The 22,416-nt window shown below is 47.5% G+C and overlaps 1 protein-coding gene across 2 annotated transcripts; it reads right to left on the bottom strand.

The window, feature by feature from the left end:
• Positions 1 to 218: 218 nt before the first annotated feature.
• Positions 219 to 17,764, bottom strand: strip2 (striatin interacting protein 2). Of its 2 annotated transcripts, XM_062482819.1 has the most exons (22): positions 17,644 to 17,764; positions 14,568 to 14,637; positions 14,386 to 14,460; positions 12,456 to 12,590; positions 12,113 to 12,233; positions 11,325 to 11,393; positions 11,132 to 11,238; positions 10,737 to 10,864; positions 10,415 to 10,603; positions 9,986 to 10,036; positions 8,175 to 8,407; positions 6,918 to 6,983; positions 6,629 to 6,692; positions 6,241 to 6,312; positions 6,028 to 6,102; positions 5,797 to 5,894; positions 5,306 to 5,432; positions 4,074 to 4,174; positions 3,577 to 3,643; positions 3,126 to 3,230; positions 2,773 to 2,977; positions 219 to 2,684 (listed from the first exon to the last, which is right to left on the bottom strand). In XM_062482819.1, exons 1-22 carry the CDS (start codon positions 17,662 to 17,664, stop codon positions 2,434 to 2,436), a joined length of 2,430 nt encoding a protein of 809 aa, XP_062338803.1. In that variant the 5' UTR covers positions 17,665 to 17,764; the 3' UTR covers positions 219 to 2,433. The 2 variants fall into 2 exon arrangements, with proteins under 2 accessions (XP_062338803.1, XP_062338804.1); XM_062482820.1 differs by lacking the exon at positions 9,986 to 10,036.
• Between the last annotated feature and the right edge of the window lie 4,652 nt (positions 17,765 to 22,416).

Genomic DNA, 22,416 nt, shown 5'->3' with positions numbered 1-22,416 from the left:
TGGCCTCTGACCTCTACGTAGAAACCCAGATGCTGGGTGGTTGTTGGAGTGTGTTATAGTTTCAACAAGCACATTATATACTAGTGTTGGTATCAGAATACACAGAAGCACACACACACAAACGTCCTTGAAATGGTTCAAAATAGCAACTATGCTCAGGGAGAATGGAGAAATACAGTGCAAACTGAAACACATAGCATTTTAACTCGGCAATAGTAAATGTTTTATACTTTAATGTATTTTAATAAGAACTCTGATAATAATTTGTCATTCAATAGAATAATGTCACAATGTCAGTATATCTATAATTGCACACACCTCTGAACAAATTCATTGAGTGTTTCCTAGACTACTCGATGTGGAAATATTTATAATTGTAACCAAAACACATTTAGCTACATCCATACACAATGCAAAACAAATGTCATTACAATAAATCTGTTTAGAACATGTCTAGTCTTTCTGTACAATTCAGGTAGAAAATAAAAAGAATATTGCAAAATAATTGTGTTGTTTGCAACGAGAGATGCCCCAAGTAAGGCATATGAATACAAACCATGGAAGTAATTCCAAAGAAAGACCTGCACTCATAACTTTGGCACTTGAGGTACAAACCTCTAAAACAAATTGGTGACAGACAGAAACATAAAACAGGCCCATAAAAATCATGACTGTGTATTCAGAGACTATAAACGTGTCAGTGCACAGGAGTCCTCAGTTGGTTTTACTACCAACACAGTAGGTAGTGGATAAGGAACTCTTTACTTAGTTTACAGTACAAACCCTGGATATTTACAATGTAACAGCATAAACCTGAGAATCTAGACATGTGAGATACTGAATCACGTTCATAGCTTTTAGGCATTTTCATTCCAATCAAGTGAAGACCTAAAATAGGGGTGACAAATCTTGGAAGCTTTTTTGACACTTTAAGTGCAACACTACTGAGTGCAGAACGTGACTGCCCAGACTGTGCATTTGAAAACATCATTCAACCAAAATTTACTTTTAAAAAATCTTGTAGAAAAGTTATTGAATGCGGTTTAAATAGGATGTTTACAAAACAGAACAATAACTGCAAACATGCACATTTTCACGGAGAAGAGCACAATTCAAGACATCTCAGTTACACAATCATGGTTCAATACACAGATAACAAGCGAATCAACAAAGCCAAAATTCCAGCAACAATGAATCAATAGCTACTGAACAGTGGTGTAAAAGGGTGTTGACATTGACTCCTGTGCTCATTAAATGTATTCAACTGGAGGTTTCAGAACAGAGGGGTGTACAGTAGTGGGGAAGAGAGATGACTCAGTAACATATGCCCTCATAGAAAATCCAGTGTCATTGTGTAGCAGCGGTCTATTAAGCTCAGGAAGAGGTGATGTGATCTCACCAAGGACACTTGGAGCTGGGGGAGGATACTGTGCTGTCATTGCTGCTGTCCAGGTGAGCTGTGCTTTGCTCTATAAAGGCAGTGAGGTGGACTGCTGTGAGGAAGATAGAGAACAAACAACCTCTTAGAGGACAAGACTTTCAACACAGTAGAGAGGGAGCCTCTTTTCGGACTTACCCAGAGAAGGTCATCCTTCCATAGGCTCCCAACCCGCCCCATCACACCCCTTCAACCCGTCAGTCCCGAGATAAACCTCACAGACTAGCATCAGAAACTCTTGCCAATTCCTAAATTTCTTCCTTCCTCTCTTCCTCTCCTTGTTCCTGTCTTCCTTCAACACCACTTTATTCCTTCTTTCATCCCTCCTTTCTTCCCACCTAGCGTTCTTTTTTCAAATTGCCCACTAGACTCGACCAAAGTAAACTTATTGTTAAACAGTCTCTGTTTTTGATATTACAACAGAAAGGGCCGACAGTAATTCTAGACCGGAGTATGCTTCATGCTACTCTAAATAGTGATTACCAAAATACCCTGGTCACACACAGTGGTTTGTTTCCAAAAAGGCCCATTTCTAGAAATATACAAAGTCCTAATATCAACTGAACTTTCATAGACTAACAATTACAAGTTTTAACTGAATAAATACAACCGTAAACCTTCAAATATACAGTGTACTAACAACAGTCTGCAAAATGTACATCTTTAACAAAAAAAAGGGACAATGGCAGTAATTGAAAAATGACGAAAACCAGAAAGGTTATGTTCTGACCATCTGTATGCAGAGAGATAACTAATACCAAGGGGACCATCTTCTATGTAGCTGGTAAATGGAGCCTGCTCTTGCCATAGTACTCTGTTGTCATGTAGTCACACAGTTTCTGATATAGATGTTTCTAGATACATGTATGCCTACGCGTACGTACATCAAGATAAGAGTATTTATAGGCACCTGTTTCTGGTGTGTGTGTGTGTGTTAACCTTGCATTCATGTCTGCGTTTATACGGGTCTGTATATTCTGCCCTCCCTTGATTGGCTACGGGCCCTGCAGCAGGCCCTCCCATTGGATGGGCTGTGAGAAGACCTCCCTCTCCAGCCACATCTCATAACTATAGTGAAAGTCCTCCGGCAGCTCCACGCGCTGTCCCAAGACGCTTTGCAGGCAGTTGTCGACGGGGGCGAACTCTCCGTTCTGGTTCTTGTCGTAGCGGCGGCTGTTGAACTTCTCGATGCTCTCCCTCAGGGCACACTCCTCCGCTTGGAAGTCCCACGGCCGAGCGTCGATGTCTGGGAGAGAGAAGAGACAGAAGTCATGTAAACACACGGCCCCCCGCTGCTCATCACTGGGTCGACCACGCTCCGGCACATTCCTCACCGTTCCCGTAGGCCCAGTCGTCGTTGAGTCTGTGTCGGACCTTCTGGTAGATGGCCGACATGGTCTTCATGTTGCTCTTCCTCCACTGGCGCCCCAGGTACTTGGTCTGGATCTTGAGCAGCTTGAGGACGTACAGCTGCATCATGGCCTGCTTCACCTTCAGCGCCCTCTTCAGGATGGGAGCAGACTTGAACACCACCAGCATCTGAGGACCAAGAGGAGAACGTGTTTTCTGCTCTGAAACTTGAATCTGGCCTCCTATAGCTCTGTGTGTTGCTGTTTCAAGGGGACGGACAATGGGTGGAAGGAAGAAAGCAAGGCCAAGGAGACGAAGTTTCCATGGTTCCAAGTACCATGGTTCTGGAGTGTTTCCACTTGGTGAGCTTGTTAAGGACCCTGAGCAGGTTGATACAGGAGAACAGATTCCTCCAGCAGAACTGGTTACTATCCCCAGATTCCTGCAAACACACAGAACAGCCAATCGTTAAAAGGTTGAAGATAACAGCACAGTATGTTCATTCAGGAGGTAAAAAAAAAATCCCACAATTGCACTGCCAGTGCACTGAAAAAGCCCCCAGCTTCCATAGCACATTTTAAAACAACCAATGTTGACCAAAGGCTCAATTTTACGTACACATAATCTAACAAAAAAGTAAAACAAGCACAGTAAGCTGGACGGGAGAGTGGAGAGCCCTGGCAGACAGAGAGAGAGAGAGAAAGAGAGAGACACAGAGAGACACAGAGAGAGAGAGAGAGAGAGAGAGAGAGAGAGAGAGAGAGAGAGAGAGGACAGAGCACACTCACCAGGCTCTCTGCTGTGAGCTCAGGCATCTCATGGACCACACTGTGAGGGAAGTCCAGTACACATATACTGCAACACACACGTGGAGAGAAGCAGACACATGCCGTCACACACACACACATAAATATACAGTGTATACAAACCACACACACGCTTGTATACAAGCGCAATATACCTGGAAGCGCACATCTAAAGGGCACAAATACTTTGATGTATACAATACAATGAGAGCTATGGAAAGGAGAGATTGTGTCAATATGAGTTTCTCTCACACACACATGCAGACACACACACTCACACAAGTGTACACACACTCCTGTCATGGAAGTGTGAAAATGTTTTTGTGCAATCACACAATATGATGCCACTTGGGCTTGGCAGACACAAAGTCCTGTCCTTATTTAGGCGCTGACGCAGCCCTGAATAAACATTGACAGGAAGTCAGGTCCTTATTTGGATGCTAAACGGCCAAGGTAGCGAGACAGGCAGAGGCTCCTACCTGTTCTTGGCACTGATGTAGGACATGATGTTTTGGTTGAAGAACTTGAGGATGAGAGGAATGCAGTTGGCGAACACCAAGTGCTGGGACACGATCTCAAACTGCACGGAGGTGAGGCCCACAGTGAAAACCACAAAGCATCCAATTAGAATCACAGCGGGGATGTGAGTGCTCCCTTCAGACAGCAGGTGGCGCCACAGCATGTGAATATCCTAACCCTAACAGCCGAAGCAACCTTTTTCAACAAAAAAATTGCCACGTAAGACCCTACATGTACACAATATGTCTTCAGCAGAGCAGATGCTCCTTCTGTTTCTAAGAGGATGCCCTGTTGGCTAACATCGGGAACGCTGAGAGAGTATATCTGATGACAACACATTTGAGGTGAGGAGTGTGGATATGTATGCAGGAGACCTATCTCTTACACCCTGTAAGATGAGGACAGCACGATGGAGAAATGAGAAGAACATAATCTCTCGAAAATAGGAATGAAAGCCCCCGGTCACAAGAGAGAGGGAGCTTGGAAGGGAGTGTTCAGAGCCCAAATCCCCCCCGCCCCCCCTCTCCCCACACACTCTTTCAATTTCCCTGCTTGGTGCTGAGATGAATAGATCGTTGACTGTGTGCCTATCAGACCAGTGCAGGATGTGAAGGCTTTGGCGGAGAATGGGGAGGAGTGGGGGATAGAAGGAGGAGGATGGAAGTGAAGGGCGGAGGATGGAGGGAGGAGGAGAAGATTAGACAGTGGCTAACCTGGTACATATGGAGGTGGAGATAGGCGGTTGGGGGTGGGGTGCATTGGTTAGGTTGTTTGGGGAGAGTGATGGAGGGAGGGAGAGGGAGATGGAGAGAGAGAGAGAGTGGGAGAGATGGAATTAAAACGAGCACGTGTGCATGTGCGTGTGTGAGAGTTTGCGTGTGTGTATGTTTGTGTGTGTGAGAGAGAGAGAGTGTGGGTGTAACACAAAGAGAGAGAGCGTGTGTGCGTACGTATGTGAGAGAGATACAGTGTGTGTATACAGTATGTGAGAGAGCAAAACAGACCTAGAGAGTGTGTGAGGGACAGAAAGAGAGAGTGTGTGTGTGTGTGTGTGTGAGAGAGAGAGAGAGAGAGAGAGAGAGAGAGAGCAACCTGGTAGATGTGGTTGAGTTTGAGAGAGAGCGTGTGTGCGTACGTATGTGAGAGAGAAAGAGAGAGTGTGTGTGTGTGTGTGTGTGAGAGAGAGAGCGACCTGGTAGATGTGGTTGAGTTTGAAGTGCTTGAGCAGCAGAAGCAGCAGGGCAGAGATGGCCTTGACGATGATCTCCTTGTGTCTGTTCACGTCAATACCCAGCTTCATGCTCTGAAGAACTGTTATTCTGTACGCACATGCACCCATACACACACACACACACACACACCCGCACACAGGCACACACAAAAGGGACAAATCTCTCATGATTCATAGCGACGGCCTCACAAAACAAGCTATTCATTTCTGTGTCAGAATGGTTCAAATAATCTCCTTTGATCTAGATTCTTTTAGTCAGTTATTTAGCCACTGGTAAGGAGAGGGTGTGACATCACCATGCTGATACATTGAGATGAGCTCATATGTCATTGTTTGTCTCACATATATCTGGACGAGTAGGGCCTATGCTATTCTTGGATGGGTATCAATTTAGTCCCCGCTGATCAATGGGTGGGTATCAATCATTTCCACGGATGGGTGTCAATACGTACGGCATCTCCTCTGGCAGCACATCGGCGAGGATGTTGATCGAGTCGGTCTTGGCCTTGGAGGTGGGGGCAGCAGCCAATAGCAGCTTCAGCAGGGCAATCTGAGGGGAGGGGGGCACAGGCAGATGATTGGCCGAAAGGGCTGGCGTCGTTCGAATGTAGTATGGAACGACATGAGCCCACATCAGCACATACTGCATAACCGCCATGCTACAGCACCCGAGAGACACTCACCACGTACTGGGAGAGGTTGGGAAGCATGCCCAGATACAGGATCTCTGCTGGGGTCTCCTCTACCTCCTCCTCCCCCTGAGCAAGACATACACACTCAGCGAGGACACTCCACCCCACGGAAGGAAGGGCACACGGTAATAGTGCTGGAACCGGGCCATAAGGCTACAGTGAGATCTGCATGGCGTGAAAGACTACAAAGATGGCGTCACTGACCAGGGTCATAGGGCACTTCTGAAGCTCCTCCTCTCTCTTGATCTGCACCTCGGCGATAGAGACATATTTGTGCTGGAGGAGAGGAAGGAGGAGGTTGGGATTCAGAAAGAGGACATTTCTGTCCGTTTTCTAAATCAGTTATTACGCGTCAATCGAACGCGTTTGATTGACGTGAGTGGGACGTCAATGTCCACAGGTATTGATCATCCGTCAAAGGATGGCGTGACGAAAGATTGGCCTTTGAGTCACTCAGTATAAACACTGAGGACCTGAGTAGGAGGAGAGAAAGAGTGGGCCGCACTGAGAGAAGAGAGAGGGATTGACAGGTGTGACTAAGACAGGGAAGGAATAGGGGAACGCGGTTGATGATATGGATTCGTCCTCTCACCTGTTTCAGGGTCTTCACGCTCTCGTGTATAGGCCTCGGTAAGCCCACCAGGGTCTCTGTGTCACTGAAGGAGAGAAAACACATCTTGGCTGTTCCACTTCCTGTATGTTGGTCTAACTGCCAAGCGGTCAACACAGACTCTGACAGACTAACCCTTCAGCCTATAGCTTTTCGGGTGAATATGATTTTATTTATTTTTTGGTTTAGTTTAGTTTCCCTTTCAATTGAATGCCTTAGGATTTTTTTTTTTTAATATAGACAGAAATAAAAAATGACTACTACTACTTACTTTCCCAAAGTGAAGCCAATGAACTTGTTCCTGCTCGTCTCTAGGAATGTCTCAATGTCTTTCTCCCTATGGACAGACAGGGGGAGAGAGAAAGACAGAGTGAGAGACAGACAGACAGACAGAGAGACAGGCAGGCAGGAAGACAGACAGACCGATACACAGAGCCAAACGGCCAGACAGGTAGAAACAGACAGACAGGTGAGTGTCTCATAGGAGGGTTTGTAAGGTCTTGCAACCAAAGGCGCCTGCATGCTCGATTAGCCCGCTAAGTAAAGCTATAGCACTGTGAGGGAAGAAACCTAAAAGCACATTCACTATAATCCACAAACGCTCTGAACATACGAGTGGCTTTAATCCTGCAAGAGTGCTTCACACACACACACAGACACACACACACAGACACACACACACACACACACGCACGCACAGACACACACAGTGCCAGTGTGCTGTGGGAGTTCTTACATCCCATCAGTCACACTGCCATGGGCTGCTTCTGCCTAACCCCACTCTCTCTGTTCCCCTTCGTCTACCAGCTTTCTCCCGCCCTTTCCCCAATCTCTCCTCCTCCATCTCCCCCCTTAATAGCCTCCCCCCTCTTAAGTCACTCTCTCTCTCTCTCTCTCTCTCTCTCTCTCTCTCTCTCTCTCTCTCTCTCTCTCTCTCTCTCTCTCTCTCTCTCTCTCTCTCTCTCTCTCTCTCTCTCTCTCTCTCTCTCTCTCTCTCTCTCTCTCTCTCTCTCTCTCTCTCTCTCTCTCTCTCTCTCTCTCTCTCTCTCTCCACATTTGACACTCATCTCGTAAAACAGTCCAGCCCACCACCACGCTCGAAACACACAAGCCCACACACCCCAACACACACACTCCCTCACGCTAATGATAAAATGAATAATGCGTGAGTTTACTCCATAACGAGGAGCGGACGATAAGCGCAGAGACTTGCACTTCCTCATTTGCCCCCCTCCCCTCCATTCAACCCCTATCTTTCATCTAGCCACCTATCCCTCCTCCTTTCATCTAACCCTCCCGCTCTCCTCTCCTCCTCCTCTCATCTCCCCCCTCCATCTCAGCTGCATAATTCATGTCCGTGGAGCTGTGCACTCTCTCTAGCGGAGAGACACAGAGGAGAAAGCGATGAGGAGTCTTTGGAACAGCGCTCCTATCTTCTCCACCCATCTCCACGAGCACTGCTGGATGTAGGGTCGACAGTGTGGAGCCGCTGGTTCCTGGTGTTGGGAACGGAGCCTGGGTGTCTCACCTGACCTTGGGTGCCCAGGGGAGCCCCTTGGGGAAGGAGACCCTCTCTGTCGGGGGCCGGAGGGGCGGCGGCGGGGGTGGAGGCTGGATGATAACATCGCGGTCCAGGGGGTCCACCTCCCCCTCGATGCCGCTGTCGGCGTCGTCGGCGTCCTCCTCCTCGTCCCTCGCCTCGTCGTTCTTGAAGGGGTCGCGCTCGTTGTAGGTGTCCAGGCTGTCCTGCTTCACCAGGGGCTGCGGGGGCAGAGTGTGGACCAGCAGGGGGCGTGAGAGAGCGCAGGGTCTGTGCTGGCTGTGAGGTCGGCAAAACCACTCCTCCACTAACTAGCATTTTCATATAGCAATTGTAGGATATATTGACTATTTGCTAAAAATTGGACAAATGACAAATATCGTATTGTTAAAAAGCATATGAAATGCAGATTCCCCTTAGTCTTTAGACCAGGAATAGAATTAACAAGGATCCAGGGACTAGGCCTGTGACCTGTTTCAACACCAGAACTACACATACACCTCTATCTCCATTATCAGCCAATCACCATCCCCTTGAGTTCTGGCAACCAATAAGAAAACTGCAGTCCTTCCACATCAGGCGCAAGCAAGACAGGAAGTTAGGACTCAAACTCCTTCCAGACTTACCATAGGAGGACTGCATACTCCACCTGGGTAGTAGCTCATCAATCACAGACCTAGTTGCATCTTATCCACACCCATACGCAGGTGTTACACAGAGAAATAGCATTCCCATCACAGTTAGGTCAACACAAGCCCAATCTACTCAAACACTTAGGTAGGGGAGCTAGATGAATGACTGAGCCAACCAAACGCAAGCATCAGGCACGGTGGGTTGCAGAAGTAGAGCGCACTGCCACAGCAGTCAATGTATGGTGGCGCTGTGGTTGCTAGAGAGAAAGAGAAGAGAGAAAGAAGAAGGAGGAAGAGAATAGAGACAGACAAAAAAGAGAGAAGAGAGAGGGAAGAAGGAGAGAGAGAGAGAGAGAGAGAGAGAGAGAGAGAGAGAGAGAGAGAGAGAGAGGTGGTGGCGGGGGTGTGGTGAGGAGGGGCCTGGTGCAGGTGACGCATTGTGACTCATATCCCATGAAGAAGACAAAGCCATTCTCTGATAGGTGGAGCAGAGCTGGTGGGTGTGTCTAGCAAGGGTTGGAGGCCAATCCTGTTTCCATTTCTCCAAGTCAGAAAGTAAACTGACGTGCCAGTCCAACAACAGGACATAGGGAAATGTATTTGAACCAAAAACAAAAGTTCAAATCACTTCCTAAACTGACAGATCTGAAACATAATTGACCTTTCACCATGTGTGTTGAGAGTATAGTACTGTGGTGCCCAGCAGGTCAGGGGCCTGGAGGTAGCCATGTTGGGTTGATGGAGACTACAGCTACCACAGAGGCTAGTGTCCATGTCTGCAGTGACCTGGGACTGGTGGCCTGCTCTGGTCTGGGTGACCACAGAAACAGCCTTCCAGCCAGAAGGCCAGCTAGTCAGCAAGCCAGCAAGCCTGTCTGTCTCTTTGTCCCAACCACGCAGAGCAGACCAGAGTGGAGGAAGAGGAGGAAAGGCAGAGAGGGAAGAGACAGGGAGAAGAAGAGACGAAGAGAAGGAAAGACGGCAGGGACGAAAAAGGAGAAGGACAAAAGAAACGGCAGAGGAAGAGAAGAAGGAGAGGAAGAAAGGGAGGAGGCAGAGGAGGTGAAGAAGTTGAGATAAAAAAAAAAAGAGTGTGCAAGACCAGCCCAAGGCAGAGAGCTTATGCAGAGAGAGAGAAAGATAGAGGGAGGGATAGTGTGTAAAGACCTGCTTCTTGGCAAAGGGACTGTCTCCTTCCAAGCTATCAACAAAGGCACTCTGTAGGGACACAAGGAAGAGGGGGGAGGAGGTGAGGTGAGTCTCAGGGAGAAGAGAAGAACCACGTAGCCACTACTGCAGTCCAAGCCCTACACACAGCACAGTTACAGTACAGATAGCCCGTTAGAGAAACAGAGGGAGGGGAGCACAATTAGGAGTTAGGGAGAGATAGGAGGAAGTGGGAGTGAATGTCAGCACCTCGAAGGGGAGACTAGTGTTCTTCACTAGGGGAATGCAGACCCGTTTAGAAGCTTTGACTGACACACCTCCGAAAGTGTGTCACGGCCAGGGGTAGGGCCGAGCGCAGAGGTGTGTGAGAGTGTGTGTGTCTGAGTGCGTGTGCGTGTGTGTGTGTGAGTGCGTGTGTGTGTGTGTTACCCTGCGGCTGCGCCGGCCTCTCTTCTGCTGCTGCTGCTGCTCGATGAGCTCCATGGCGGAGGCGGGGGGTGAGGCAGCTCTCATGGCGCGCACCACCTTGATGCTGTCCTCAGGGAGGGCCGCCAGGTTCAGACGCTCCCGACCGCGCACCTTCAACTCCTGCAGCTCCTCAAAGCCCCCCAGGGTAAACTGGTGGACACACACACACGCGCGCGCACAAACGCTTCCTGTAACAAACACTGCATAGATGTCAGGTGAACACGGTTATAGAATAGACTTTCTCAATATGTGTGTGTGTGTGTGTGTGTGTTTGTGTGCTGACCAGGATGGTCTTCCACAGCAGCAGCAGAACCTTCTTCATGGGGAAGTGGGGGGCGTTCATGCTGCAGAACTTGGTTACCATGGTGAAGAGCAGCAGGGTAAACGGCTCTCCGTTGTCCAGAGGGGAACCTGGAGGATGAGGGACTTCACTACCACGCTGAGGCAAGGCAAGGTTCACCACACCAGCCTGGTGCCAGACGGTCATTCATGTATTTGTTTGTTGGTATCTTCAGGACAGCATGGTTTGTGTACGTGGTGACTAAGCAATACTGCAAATACACACAAATGTAGGCAGGCAGAAGAGCAAAAAGACACACACACTAATGCACACACACCCACGAACCACACACACACACACTAACCACGCATACACTCAAACCGCACACACACACACACCTAGCTCAGCCTTGAAGGCGGCTCTGCTGCTCCTCCACTCTGGCCTGTCGTCCTCTGTCTGCACACGGACTGTCTCCACCATCAGGTACATGATACTCAGCAGCACTCTGCAGGAGAGGACAGGGAGCTCAGGGTGTGTGTGTGTGCGGCGGTGGGGCGGCATGTGTGTGTGTGTGTGTGGAACCCCTCTCACCTGAGTTCTGTGCTGTCCGCCAGAGAGATGGCAGGCTTCCTCACCGCACTGCTGCACGCCTGGTTGTTACTGAACACGCACATACATACACACACATACACAATTTGAGGAACATCTACAGAACTCTTAAGAGTTCAAAATGACAGGCAGACAGGCAGCCCTTAAAAGGTCAAAGAGAACAGGGAAAAACAGAGGACAGAAGGGGAGAATTGGGGATGAGGCCAATGTGGGGTAACGAGTGGCAATTAGGGAATTGATCCCAAAACGTGGGGTGTGTGTGTGTGTGCCAAGGTGCAGCAGCTGTGTCTCTAGGCAAGCTGATGGCGCTCGATCATTAAAGAGGAGCCAGAGGAACCAGTGAACAGGAAGCCCTGCTTCCACACTGACTCATGTTAGAGACAGTTCCACATGCTCTCTCTCTCTCTCTCTCACACGCACACACACACACACACCAGGCCTTTAAGAAAAGTAAAAATAGATGTTCAGTTTGCTTTAAGCCTCTGAGGTGAGGGCCTGTCCTGCTCTCTCTCTATCTCTCTCTCTGGCTGTCTGTTTCTCTCTCTCTATCTTTCTCTTTATCTCTATCTCTCTCTCTATCTCTCTCTGGCTGTCTGTCTGTCTCTCTCTCTCTAACACTAAACCAACACATGTTGTGTTTAGGCTGCAATGTTTGTTCGTGTTCAGGGTGTTGAGGTTGTGTTTAGAGTGTTGAGGTTGTGTTGAGGTTGTGTTGAGGTTGTGTTGAGGTTGTGTTGAGGTTGTGTTGAGGTTGTGTGTGCTCTACTCACTCTATCTCCATGCTGAGCAGCTCCAGCAGAGCGGTGAAGATGCCCATGTCGTACAGCAGGAACACGTTGTGTCTGGACCAGTACAGAACGTCCACATCCGTGTCACAGTCATCAAACACACCTGGGGAACACACACCACCCACACGCACGCACACACACGCCCACGTGTACAGATGTAAGCGGTATATGTACAGGTATAGTCATACACACACATTTGACTGTGAAAGATATGCAATGATAATGTATAATTTGTAATTGCTACAAGTGGTTATGACTAGCGGAAGGTGGCAATTTGTGTGTGTGTGTGTGTGTGTGTGTGTGTGTGTGTGGCAGCCAGTGGTACCCTGAGCCAGGTAGAGGATGGCCCGGGCCACCTTCAGCCTCTTGTCCCTGTCGGTGACCTCCAGGGCGTCCAGCAGTCTCATCACATAGGCCTTCTGCTCCTCCACACCCAGCTGGACCCACCTGCGGCCACGCACTGCAACGCAGGGGCAGCACAATGCCTTGTTCCAAACACCGTGACAGTAATACAGATCTAGGAGGCACTCGGTACACTTAACATGGATTTCATCTTTCGCCTCTAAATCTAGATGTCACAATGTCCCTGACCAGCCAGAGCTATATCTGGCCCAGCCATGTACAGGTACAGGGCAGGGACAGGACAGGGACAGAGAGAGAGACAGAGACAAAGACAGACAGGTCATGTCCTGAAGAAGTCCCTCTGAGAGGGCAAGCCTCTGTCGTGATCCTGCCGTTCTGACCGGAGAGCAGTGGAGTGTGACGAGGGGGACGGGGGAGGGTGGGGGGAGGGTCTGGGAGGGGGTGCATGACAGACTGAGGAGTGATGGGGGGGTGACACATGTGTTGAAACATTGATGAGGACACTGTCACTGCCTCTGCACACGAAAACCCCGGACAGAGAGACAGTCCTCTCTCTGTCCCTCACTGTTTTGGCACTTCTTCTTTCTATCTATCTATCTATCTCTCTCTCTCTCTCTCTCTCTCTCTCTCTCCTTCCATCTCTCTCTCTCTCTCTCATCTATGCCGAACAGACAGGCAAACAGACTTGATTATCCTGCTTTTCATGCCTCCAGCCTCTCGGAGGTAGATGGAGAGAGGAGAAACCAATCCTATCAACAGACGACGTCTACGAGGCTCGTCCGTGTTCTTCAATCTCTATCTATAGCCGACGGCTCAACCTTGTGCTGTGTCATCATCTGCCGGGCTGAATCAAGCCCGCTAAAGCTGGCAGGACATAGAACAACAAGGGGTGGCATACCTGCACAGATACACACGGCACAATGTCAATGTCACAAGGTCGGAGCGGATGAACAGTACACACACCCCAGGTGAGTCAGTCGACAGGACTCAAGGAAGAAAACATCACAGGCTGTCAGGTTACTTAGCCTTCATTCCTCTGATAGGGCTCCGTTGATATCAGTGCCATGATATGCCTATGGTTCTGGCTGTGCATGAAGATAATCCAGTTTAACACACAACTGAGCCGGTGACTGCTGTGCGAAAATGTGTGTGTGTGACAGTGAGAAGCTGAGCGTGTCTGTTCATAGCAATCCCCACTTCACGACTGTTATGAGTTCAGAGGAAGCAACACACCGAAAACAAAATGCACACACAACACGCACACAAACAACACGCACACACACACTGCCGGCGGTTGATTTCTCTCTCCTTGCAGGGAGCCAGTGGTGACAGAGGAACATAATACCTGGGAGAGCTCTATTAGTTCTATCAGTCTCCTTTTTTCTCCCTTCTCTCTCTCTCCCTTCTCTCTCTCTCCCTTTTCTCTCTCTCTCTCTCTCTCTCTCTCTCTCTCTCTCTCTCTCTCTCTCTCTCTCTCTCTCTCTCTCTCTCTGCACACTCTCTTCCTTCTCCATCCACCTCTTTCTCTCTGTCTCTTCTCTCTCTCTCTCCATCTACAGGATCTGTTCTCTTCTTTCCATCTCTACCTCACCCTTCTCTGACTATTTATATCCTTCCATCTACATCTCTCTCTATATATATTCATTCTTTATCTTTGTCTTTCTGTGCCTCCACCCCATCTCTCTCAATCTGTCGATCCCTAGCTATCCATCTCTAGCTTGTTAATTAAATGACAAGTAAACCATTTTGTGGGTATGGAAACAGACAGCTAATCCAAGGTCATTCAGAGGCCAATTGATACACACACTAGTTTAAAAAGCATACCCACGCACACACACACACACACACAATCTCATTGGCTGAGTCAACACAAACACACAAACACACAGTACCATGGCTCCTGAAGTCTTCCTCAAAGTAGTCCCTGTTGAGAGAGAACTCCGGCTCTTCGGTGTAACTGTAGAGCTCTGAGGACACAGACACGACAGAGAGAGAGAGAGAGAGAGACAGCGGATGGTTAAACACACACACACACACACGCACACACAAACAAACACACACACAACCTTCTCACCTGAGAGCTCAGCAGTCAGGATGTCTGTGTCCCCATACTCAAACTCTAGGTTGGGGGACTCCATGGAGCTCTGAAGAGGTGAAAGAGCAACAATAAGCGACAGACTCACACACACACACACAGACTAACACTAACAGGATATTGTGTAGGCACCAGTCCTATCCTTGAACTCCCTTGGAACCACACACACACACACAAACACACACACTCTTCAGGTTTTTCCACTGCTCCTCACCAGATGGGTAAACGGCCCGTTTGTTGTTCCGCATGACTATGCAAATGCGGTACGGCAGCCTTGGTAGAAGCAGGGAGGGAGAGTACAGCAGGAGTCAACATGCCCCACATTTCACAGTGGATTAACTATGGTAGCCAGTCAAGGGTCTCTGCTGCTTTGACATTAGACTCACCCCATGATTACCATGTGCACTCCAGGCACCATATAGACCTCAACACACACACGTATATACTTACAGTACAGCCCAACACACACCCGTATATACTTACAGTACAGCCTTACACACACACACACACGTATATACTTACAGTACAGCCCAACACACACACACACAGTCCCACAAAAACCAAGACACAATTGGACACACGTATAGCCACACACGTGCATTACCATCCACACGCATGCACACACACACACACACACACACACACACACACACACACACACACACACACACACAATGGGGGATGGGGACAAAGCCCATCACTGTCAGAGCTGCTAAAAGGCATCTTCTCCCAGGGCAGGAAGACAGAGGGAGAGTGTACGCATTGTCCCACCATAGTGAACCAGTCATCTCCAGACAACCACATCAGGACAATGCAGACAACACAAAAATGGTTGGCCGTGTACCACTGGGTCAACACCAACATCTGAGCACTCACATGCACTCTAAAGAACACCTCTAGGTGCAATCATAATAATGCACACAATAATCTATGTTTGACTGATCTTGGCTGACACAATGTAATCAAGAGAGTGGTGCTTAGTGATTACATGCAACTCAATTCAGGATGAAAAATATATTGAATCCCCAAGATTGTCCCAGGGAAGGTAATTTGAGTTTACAAACAGAAGGCGCACGGAATGACCTCGACAGGATTCTTCAGGATTCTACAACACAGGTGTTCCTGAGCCTTGCTAGGCATTATATGAGTGGTCTGTTTGCCCAATCCTGGAGTACGATGATGAAATGTGATGGTTGACCTGTGTTGATCTGAGGCAGTGAACACTGCAGGAGTGACAGTCATCGCCAGATATAATATCTGAGCTTGAAGGGCCTAAGTAAAGACTGGCAGATTGACAGACAGCCACTCAATTCAACGCAGTAAAGTTGACTCACTGTCAACACGTTTTTTCACACTATGTTGCTAAACTGTGGTCCTGCCTATCTGCCTGTCTATCTACCTGCCTGCCTGTCTGTCTGTCTGTCTGTCCGACCTATGGCAACAGGACCAGTCCTTCCTTAACTTAGGACATTTGTGATATTTCTCTCAGTCACTCCGTGTTACCCTGCTCACTGTCTCTCTCTTGCTCTCCATTTCTCTGTCACTCTCTCTTTTCAAGCCTTTATCCTCTCTCTCTCTCTGCCAGCAGACCACCTCTGACCTTCCCATCACTCTACACAGGCCCTTCAAACCTTGCACTCTCACACACTCCCCATGCAAGCTCTCACACACGCCCACACACACCCCCATTCAGACTCACTTGGTAACGTAGGCACAGCCCCTACCCGGGGTTATGTCTAACCCTGTTGCACGGTTTTCAAGCCTGTGTGCAAACACAGACAGAGCATGGTTCTAGCCAACCCCCACTCCTACCAGAGGCATGTGGTGCATACCATACATTGTTTTCTACCTATCTATCTGTCAATCCATCTGCAGTATTTATGTATCTATAGTGTATTCATCTATCGATCTATAGTCTATCTATAGTCTATCTATCTGTCACTGGGGTGTACCGTGTACAGTTTAGGTGAGGTACAGGTTAATCTGATTCCCTCACATCATCCTTCTTCAGATCTCTAGGTTCCACCAGTGGAGAACATGATCTTGAGTCACAGCAGAGAGGAGTATGGTGACATGGTTGACTGCCAACATACATCCTCTTAACCCCCACCAATTCAACCACTTCATTGTCCCAGAAACCTGGAACTGGAGGGGGAAATCTGCTCTAATTTCTTTAAAAACATTGCATATGCTTGACAGGCACAGTCCTGGCTCTGGGAGGTGACTGGTCTAATCTTGCTGGATACACTGCCACCATAGGTGGTTTTCCCGAGCCATGACATCAGGTTATCAAGGAAGGAATCAAAATGCATATATTTTCATTTTTAATGAGTGGATGAATTTCCTCTGTTTAAATAAATGTTTAAAAATGCACATCAGAATAGATTAAACATGATGAGCTCATTAACTAGAAATAGATATGAGTATGAATGATTTAACTGAAAGGGAATATTTTATATCAAATCAACACTATCAATCAAAAACGGAACTAATCTTATGATCGGACCTAGGTTCATTACATTTCAAATACCTATCCAATTGCAAAACAACAGTACATCAGAGAAGCAATGTGGCATTAAGACAGAAGGCAGCCGGAACACCGGTTTCCAGATAAACAGATTCCAGGGGGCCGGTCCGGGCCAGACAAGAACATCAAAGGTCCTGGTTCTGACATGGTCACTGACAGTCACATTTACTACCTGGACTGGCACTCATACGCTTACGGTCGCTCTCATAAGCTTACGGTATTTATAGCAGTTACCACTTGGGCTGTCGCCAAAATAACAACTCGGAGGAGTCGGTCTGCACTGCATGCTTCCAGCGGAGCCTCTGTAGCAAGGACATTCAGCTAAGCTCCCCAGCAACAACCGCTACTCACGGACACGGACACACACCCCTCCTGCACTTACTCTACGCTACCGTTGCCTATAGTACGCGGGTGCGCCTCTATCGGAATTACCTCCGATTCCTTCGGCTGATTGTTGAACACATCTTTGCCTTTCTCCACTGGCCTTTGCTTGTTGCAGTTATTAATAATATTATTATTGATAGGTACCTCCATTTCGTCTGTCTGCATCTGGCTGGTCGGTCTGTTCACTTTCTCCGCGCGCGGCTAGGGCATTCCGGTGTGTATCAGGCGGCAGCGCTCGAGCCTGTCACATTTGGATACTGATTTGGTATTCCAAGTTCAGAATACCCGTCCCCGTGGGTGTGATTGGTTGTCTTTACGCCAGAGTGGGCGGGGTTATTACAGACGCTTCATGGCAAGTGGTCATATGGATCTGATCCTGACCACGAATGGTGCAGAGACGGGCAATATTTGAATAAGACTAGAGATCAATTAATAAGGTGTTGCGGTCACTTTACAGTATGGCAAATTCTGCGTGCAGTTTGACAGCTATAAACATCGGCAAAATATGGACCTATGTACAGTTGCCAATGACATTTTATGGGGGTAAGCTAAAATAGATCCAGTCCAAAACTGTGCTGGTCTGTTATCAGTGCTTACACACCTGATTCCACCACAGCAGCTGTGTCTATTTGACTAGTCTACTCACGGGCACTCTCATCTTGCCAGACAGGGAGAAGAACGAATGGACTTTGTACTGATTAGTGATAATTTACTCAGACATTCATCTGGGACATTTCAATCAAACTATTTAAAAGACAGAGACAGAGAGAGAGAAATGTAGAGAGAGAGAATTCCTAACAATACGGTCAGGTGTGCTGATGTAGAAGGCAAATCCACACGCATGAACTTATCTCGTAAGGTTAGATACAAGACAACTAGTCCACTTCACTCTCTCACTTAGTTCTGATCCAAGCCCTGATGCAGTGATAGCTACATGCTACTGGGGGGTCACGTAGGCCCATATTTCTGCTCCCCGCTGCGTCTCAAAACGCCTCGTCATATCTGTTCTGCGAATGATGATATCTCAGGAGTCACTTCTCTGCCTGGCTGACCTGGAGAGAGGGAAGGAGGAGAGAGAAAGAATCTGGGAGACGATGGCGATGAAGAGGGCAGAGCAGGGGGAAGGTAGTGGAGTGAGGATGGGAGGGGGCGGGCTGCACAGAAGAGGTTGGGTCCTAGACAGTCGCCGTCGTCCATCCACAGTGAACAGAGTGAATTATTGATCATGAGCAGCCAGGGGGTGTGGGTACCTTTGTGTGTGTTTTTCCTCATAACCTACACACACGCACACACACACAAACGTACCGTGACCCCCTTATTGCACACTAGACGTCCCTTCCATGCTGCCCCCCCCCCCCCCCGCCCAGTCTCAACAGACAGCCCGCCAACCGAGAGAAGCACTTACCATGATATGATTGGAGTGTACAGTTTAATGAAGGCAGTAAGGAGGTCATGTCTTGGTGTGTGTGAGAGCAGAGCACGTGGTGGTGGTGGGGGGGGGGGGGGGGGTTGGATCAGGGGTCACCAGGGGGCAATCTTGGATTTGTGAGAATAGAAACGAAGCCATTGAATTAGATTTTCAAAGAGCCTTTTGGGAGGAGTAGGAGGAGGGAGGGGGTAATCACTAGCAATGTTCTGATCTTTTCTTCTGCTGTCATAGAAAATCCATATACTGAAAACAGCACAAGGCATCACTGAGGTTTTCTGTATTTTAGTCCCCATTGTTCCACATCTTATACAACACACATTCATCCCCTATAGATGTTGGTATATGTAACAAGGGCTAATAGGCAACTAACCTCTGTGTATGAATATGCATTAATGTTGTCCCTGTCTGATCGCTGGGGGGGCTCAGGGCATATGTGTGTGTGCGTGTGTGTGCACACTCAGATGAGGTCACTACGCTTGTGACGGACATCAGCAGCTGCTCTCTCTCTCGCTCCCTCTCTCTCTCTGGTCCCACAACAAACATCAAGTGTTACCACATACTCCAGTAATATCCACATGACTACTGCTCCACTGTGTACAAGGAAGCATACACTAAAATAGAGGCATGAAAAGAACATGGCTATGCTGAGGGAACGTTCTGCATCATATCTATTTGAGTACCCTGGATCTCCCATGAATGTGAACGAGGATAACGAAAAACCACAGGAGAAAGTGTCATCCATTTTTTTTTTTCATCTTTATTCTTGAAGATTACAGGTTTCTTATTGCTCATCTACCATTATAACTTGCAATATTTTTTACATTGTTGAGAGTTAAAGTTAAACATCTGGAGAATTTTTGCCGTTTTGTACTGAGGAGATTTTACAACAATAAATACAGGAGTCGCTCTGATCTTTAGTTCCTAGACTGTTGAGTTCACTGGCCGTCCATACGAGATGCTGGTGTCGCCCCCCCTCCCCCCACCCCACCCCTGTGATGTAGCCGTGGGACCCAGAACTGCCCCCCACCCCCACCCCCCGGCCCACAGGCTATGATCCTGAGACAACTGCATCAAAGCAACCACAACGCCCTACACATGACCCAAACACACACACACACAAAACTCTCTTACACACACACACACCTCTCTCTCTTACACACACACACACATTCCAAACCCCTCGGACACAGCAACACCAATAGAACAGATCAACGCAAGACAGCTCAGCATAACCTGTTCTAGGAGATAAGATGACAGCGCAAGGATGATGCCCTACAGTCCAACTGCATTGACGAGAGGATCACAGTCGGGCTGGCCGACTAGACAGCTCTTTCCATGGGGGTTGAGTTGGGGGATGTAAATGCACAAATGGTAGTTTAGGACAGACTATCAGGACAGGAACTAAGATTTACAGTATGGACAGGGTGACATGTGCACATATGTCCAGTCAAAGGCTGCTAACTCATCTGGTGTCTCCCAGCTGGGTGGTGGGTAGAGACTTTAGGTAGAACCAGAGCAAGGCAGATGGAACACTGGCAGACAGATTCATCAGTTTCAGTCATCTTTTTTTTCCTTTTTTCCTGTTTTTGCATGTTTTACTTTTACACTGTCACATTGTCTAGGGAACAAACCATTGAGGATATTAACTGTTAATCGTACCAGCTGAGTTTGGCCCTCTTACACAGAACAAAAACTGGAGAAAAAAAACTCCATGATTCACAACCATTTCACGAATTTTGGAAAGTTTTAAGGTCAATATTCCCTTTCATCATCTTTTTGATGAACGAATGTCAACAGTAAAGATTGGAAAAATTAGTTTCAGGTGTGAAACTAGAAGTTTCGGTCCACAATCAATAACAAGAATATGCTTCAACCCCAGTCATTTAGGCCCACTGACCTCTCTAATGATAACCAAGGCCCTGTGTGTGTGTGTGTGTGTGTGTCTGCGTGTGTACCAATTAGTTGTGGCTGTACTACATATGCACTGTGTATTTTATCACCTTCACAGCACATTATTGTTACGGTTTGGGAAACGTGAGCCAGGTACTTGGCTGTCTGTGCTGTACATTTGGTATATCTCTCTGACATAGGCTCTGCGTCACAGTATTCAAGATGAGGGTTTCAGTACATTTATTACACTTAGCATATCATAGAACATTTAATTGCTTATCTTTATAATAATGACATATATTGTTTTGATTTCTTTTTCAAAGGTAAGATATTAGATGGAGGAAAAAAAGATAGAAAAATCTTATCTATAATATAAATATCTAAATATATACCCCTTGTTATGAGTTTATGTCCTGCCATGCTTATGGTACAGTATGCTGCTTGATCAAATAAACCAAACCCAACCGTAACTGTCAACATCATGGAGCGTCTCTGGGAGAATACTTGTCATAAACGTCAACACTGGCATCATGTAATTAGCAGCTGGGAGGGGGCGTTCCACAAGGTAGGATCCACAGGCAAGCTGTATTAACGCCACGAAAATATTCTTCATATTTTTTTGAATGTTTTAAAACGAAAGATATGCAGGATAATTTGAGTACCCCATTGCTCCCAGCAACCCACTGTAAAGTGGATCTTTCATTATGTTTAAGAGAAAAAAGGAAAAAAGGAATTGCTGAATAATCACTGGTTTCCCAAAGTTCAGCGTGCTAGCTGAGTGATTCTGGGTTTTGGAACACCACCCACAGAAGCCCAGACTTCAACTGACGCTGAGATGGTGCCACTGTGTTTGAGTGACAGGTGAACGAAAGAGCTCCCGTCCAATCAGCGAATAGGACCCCACTCTTCCACCAGTCACATCCAGTTCTATTAGAGTCAAACTGTCACACATGAAATCAAGGGCATAGAAAGAAAACACATTTAAAAAAAATACTTAAAAACAGACCAAAAAAAAGAAAAAAATAGTTATACGTCAGAATGAATGAAACGATCAAATAAAAGACAGATATGATTGGACCCGGTGACCCCACCCACCCTACTATTACTACGACGACGACGACAACCAACCAACATCGCAAAGAAAACAAAAGCGAAAAGAAACAAACCCAGGAGCAGAAGAAGGAGACGGGAGCGTGCCCGTCACTACATCAGAAGACATCGTCTTCACACACAATCTGAAACCTTTTTTGCCGTTTTTCTCTTCTTTCATTCTTACTCTTTTTCTTGTTATCCCCCCCACCCCCCCACCAATAATTTCATCTCAGTTAATAAGCTACAATAAAACGGTTGTAGTGGAAGAGGAGGGTGGGACATGTGACCGACTTACTGACTTGACACACAACGTCGCTAAAGAGAGAAGAGACAAGGATGATGATGTCATGCTGTTTAGCTAGGTCCCTGGCTAATAGCTGGAGCAGCTCGACAAGGTAAGAGTTACGGTATTCTAGCGTCAATAAATAAACACTGCCAAAAGCGCAGAGAAAGACACGCCTCCCCCCCCTCCCGGGCTCTGATTCGCTAGACCAGAGCTCCCCCCC

This window comes from Osmerus eperlanus, chromosome 17, assembly GCF_963692335.1.
Source record: "Osmerus eperlanus chromosome 17, fOsmEpe2.1, whole genome shotgun sequence".
Classification (NCBI taxonomy): domain Eukaryota; kingdom Metazoa; phylum Chordata; class Actinopteri; order Osmeriformes; family Osmeridae; genus Osmerus; species Osmerus eperlanus.
This window is presented reverse-complemented; position numbering and strand designations above follow the sequence as displayed.

What these genes read in the sequence shown, in the direction of transcription:
- strip2 (XM_062482819.1), bottom strand. Translation starts at nt 17,664, where the DNA reads ATGCAGACAGACGAAATGGAG. An exon ending in CCTGACTGCTGAGCTCTCAG is followed by an intron (nt 14,461 to 14,567) that starts GTGAGAAGGTTG and finishes CTGTGTCCTCAG; the next exon opens with AGCTCTACAGTTACACCGAA. An exon ending in GTCCCTTTGCCAAGAAGCAG is followed by an intron (nt 8,408 to 9,985) that starts GTCTTTACACAC and finishes CTGCCCCCGCAG; the next exon opens with CCCCTGGTGAAGCAGGACAG.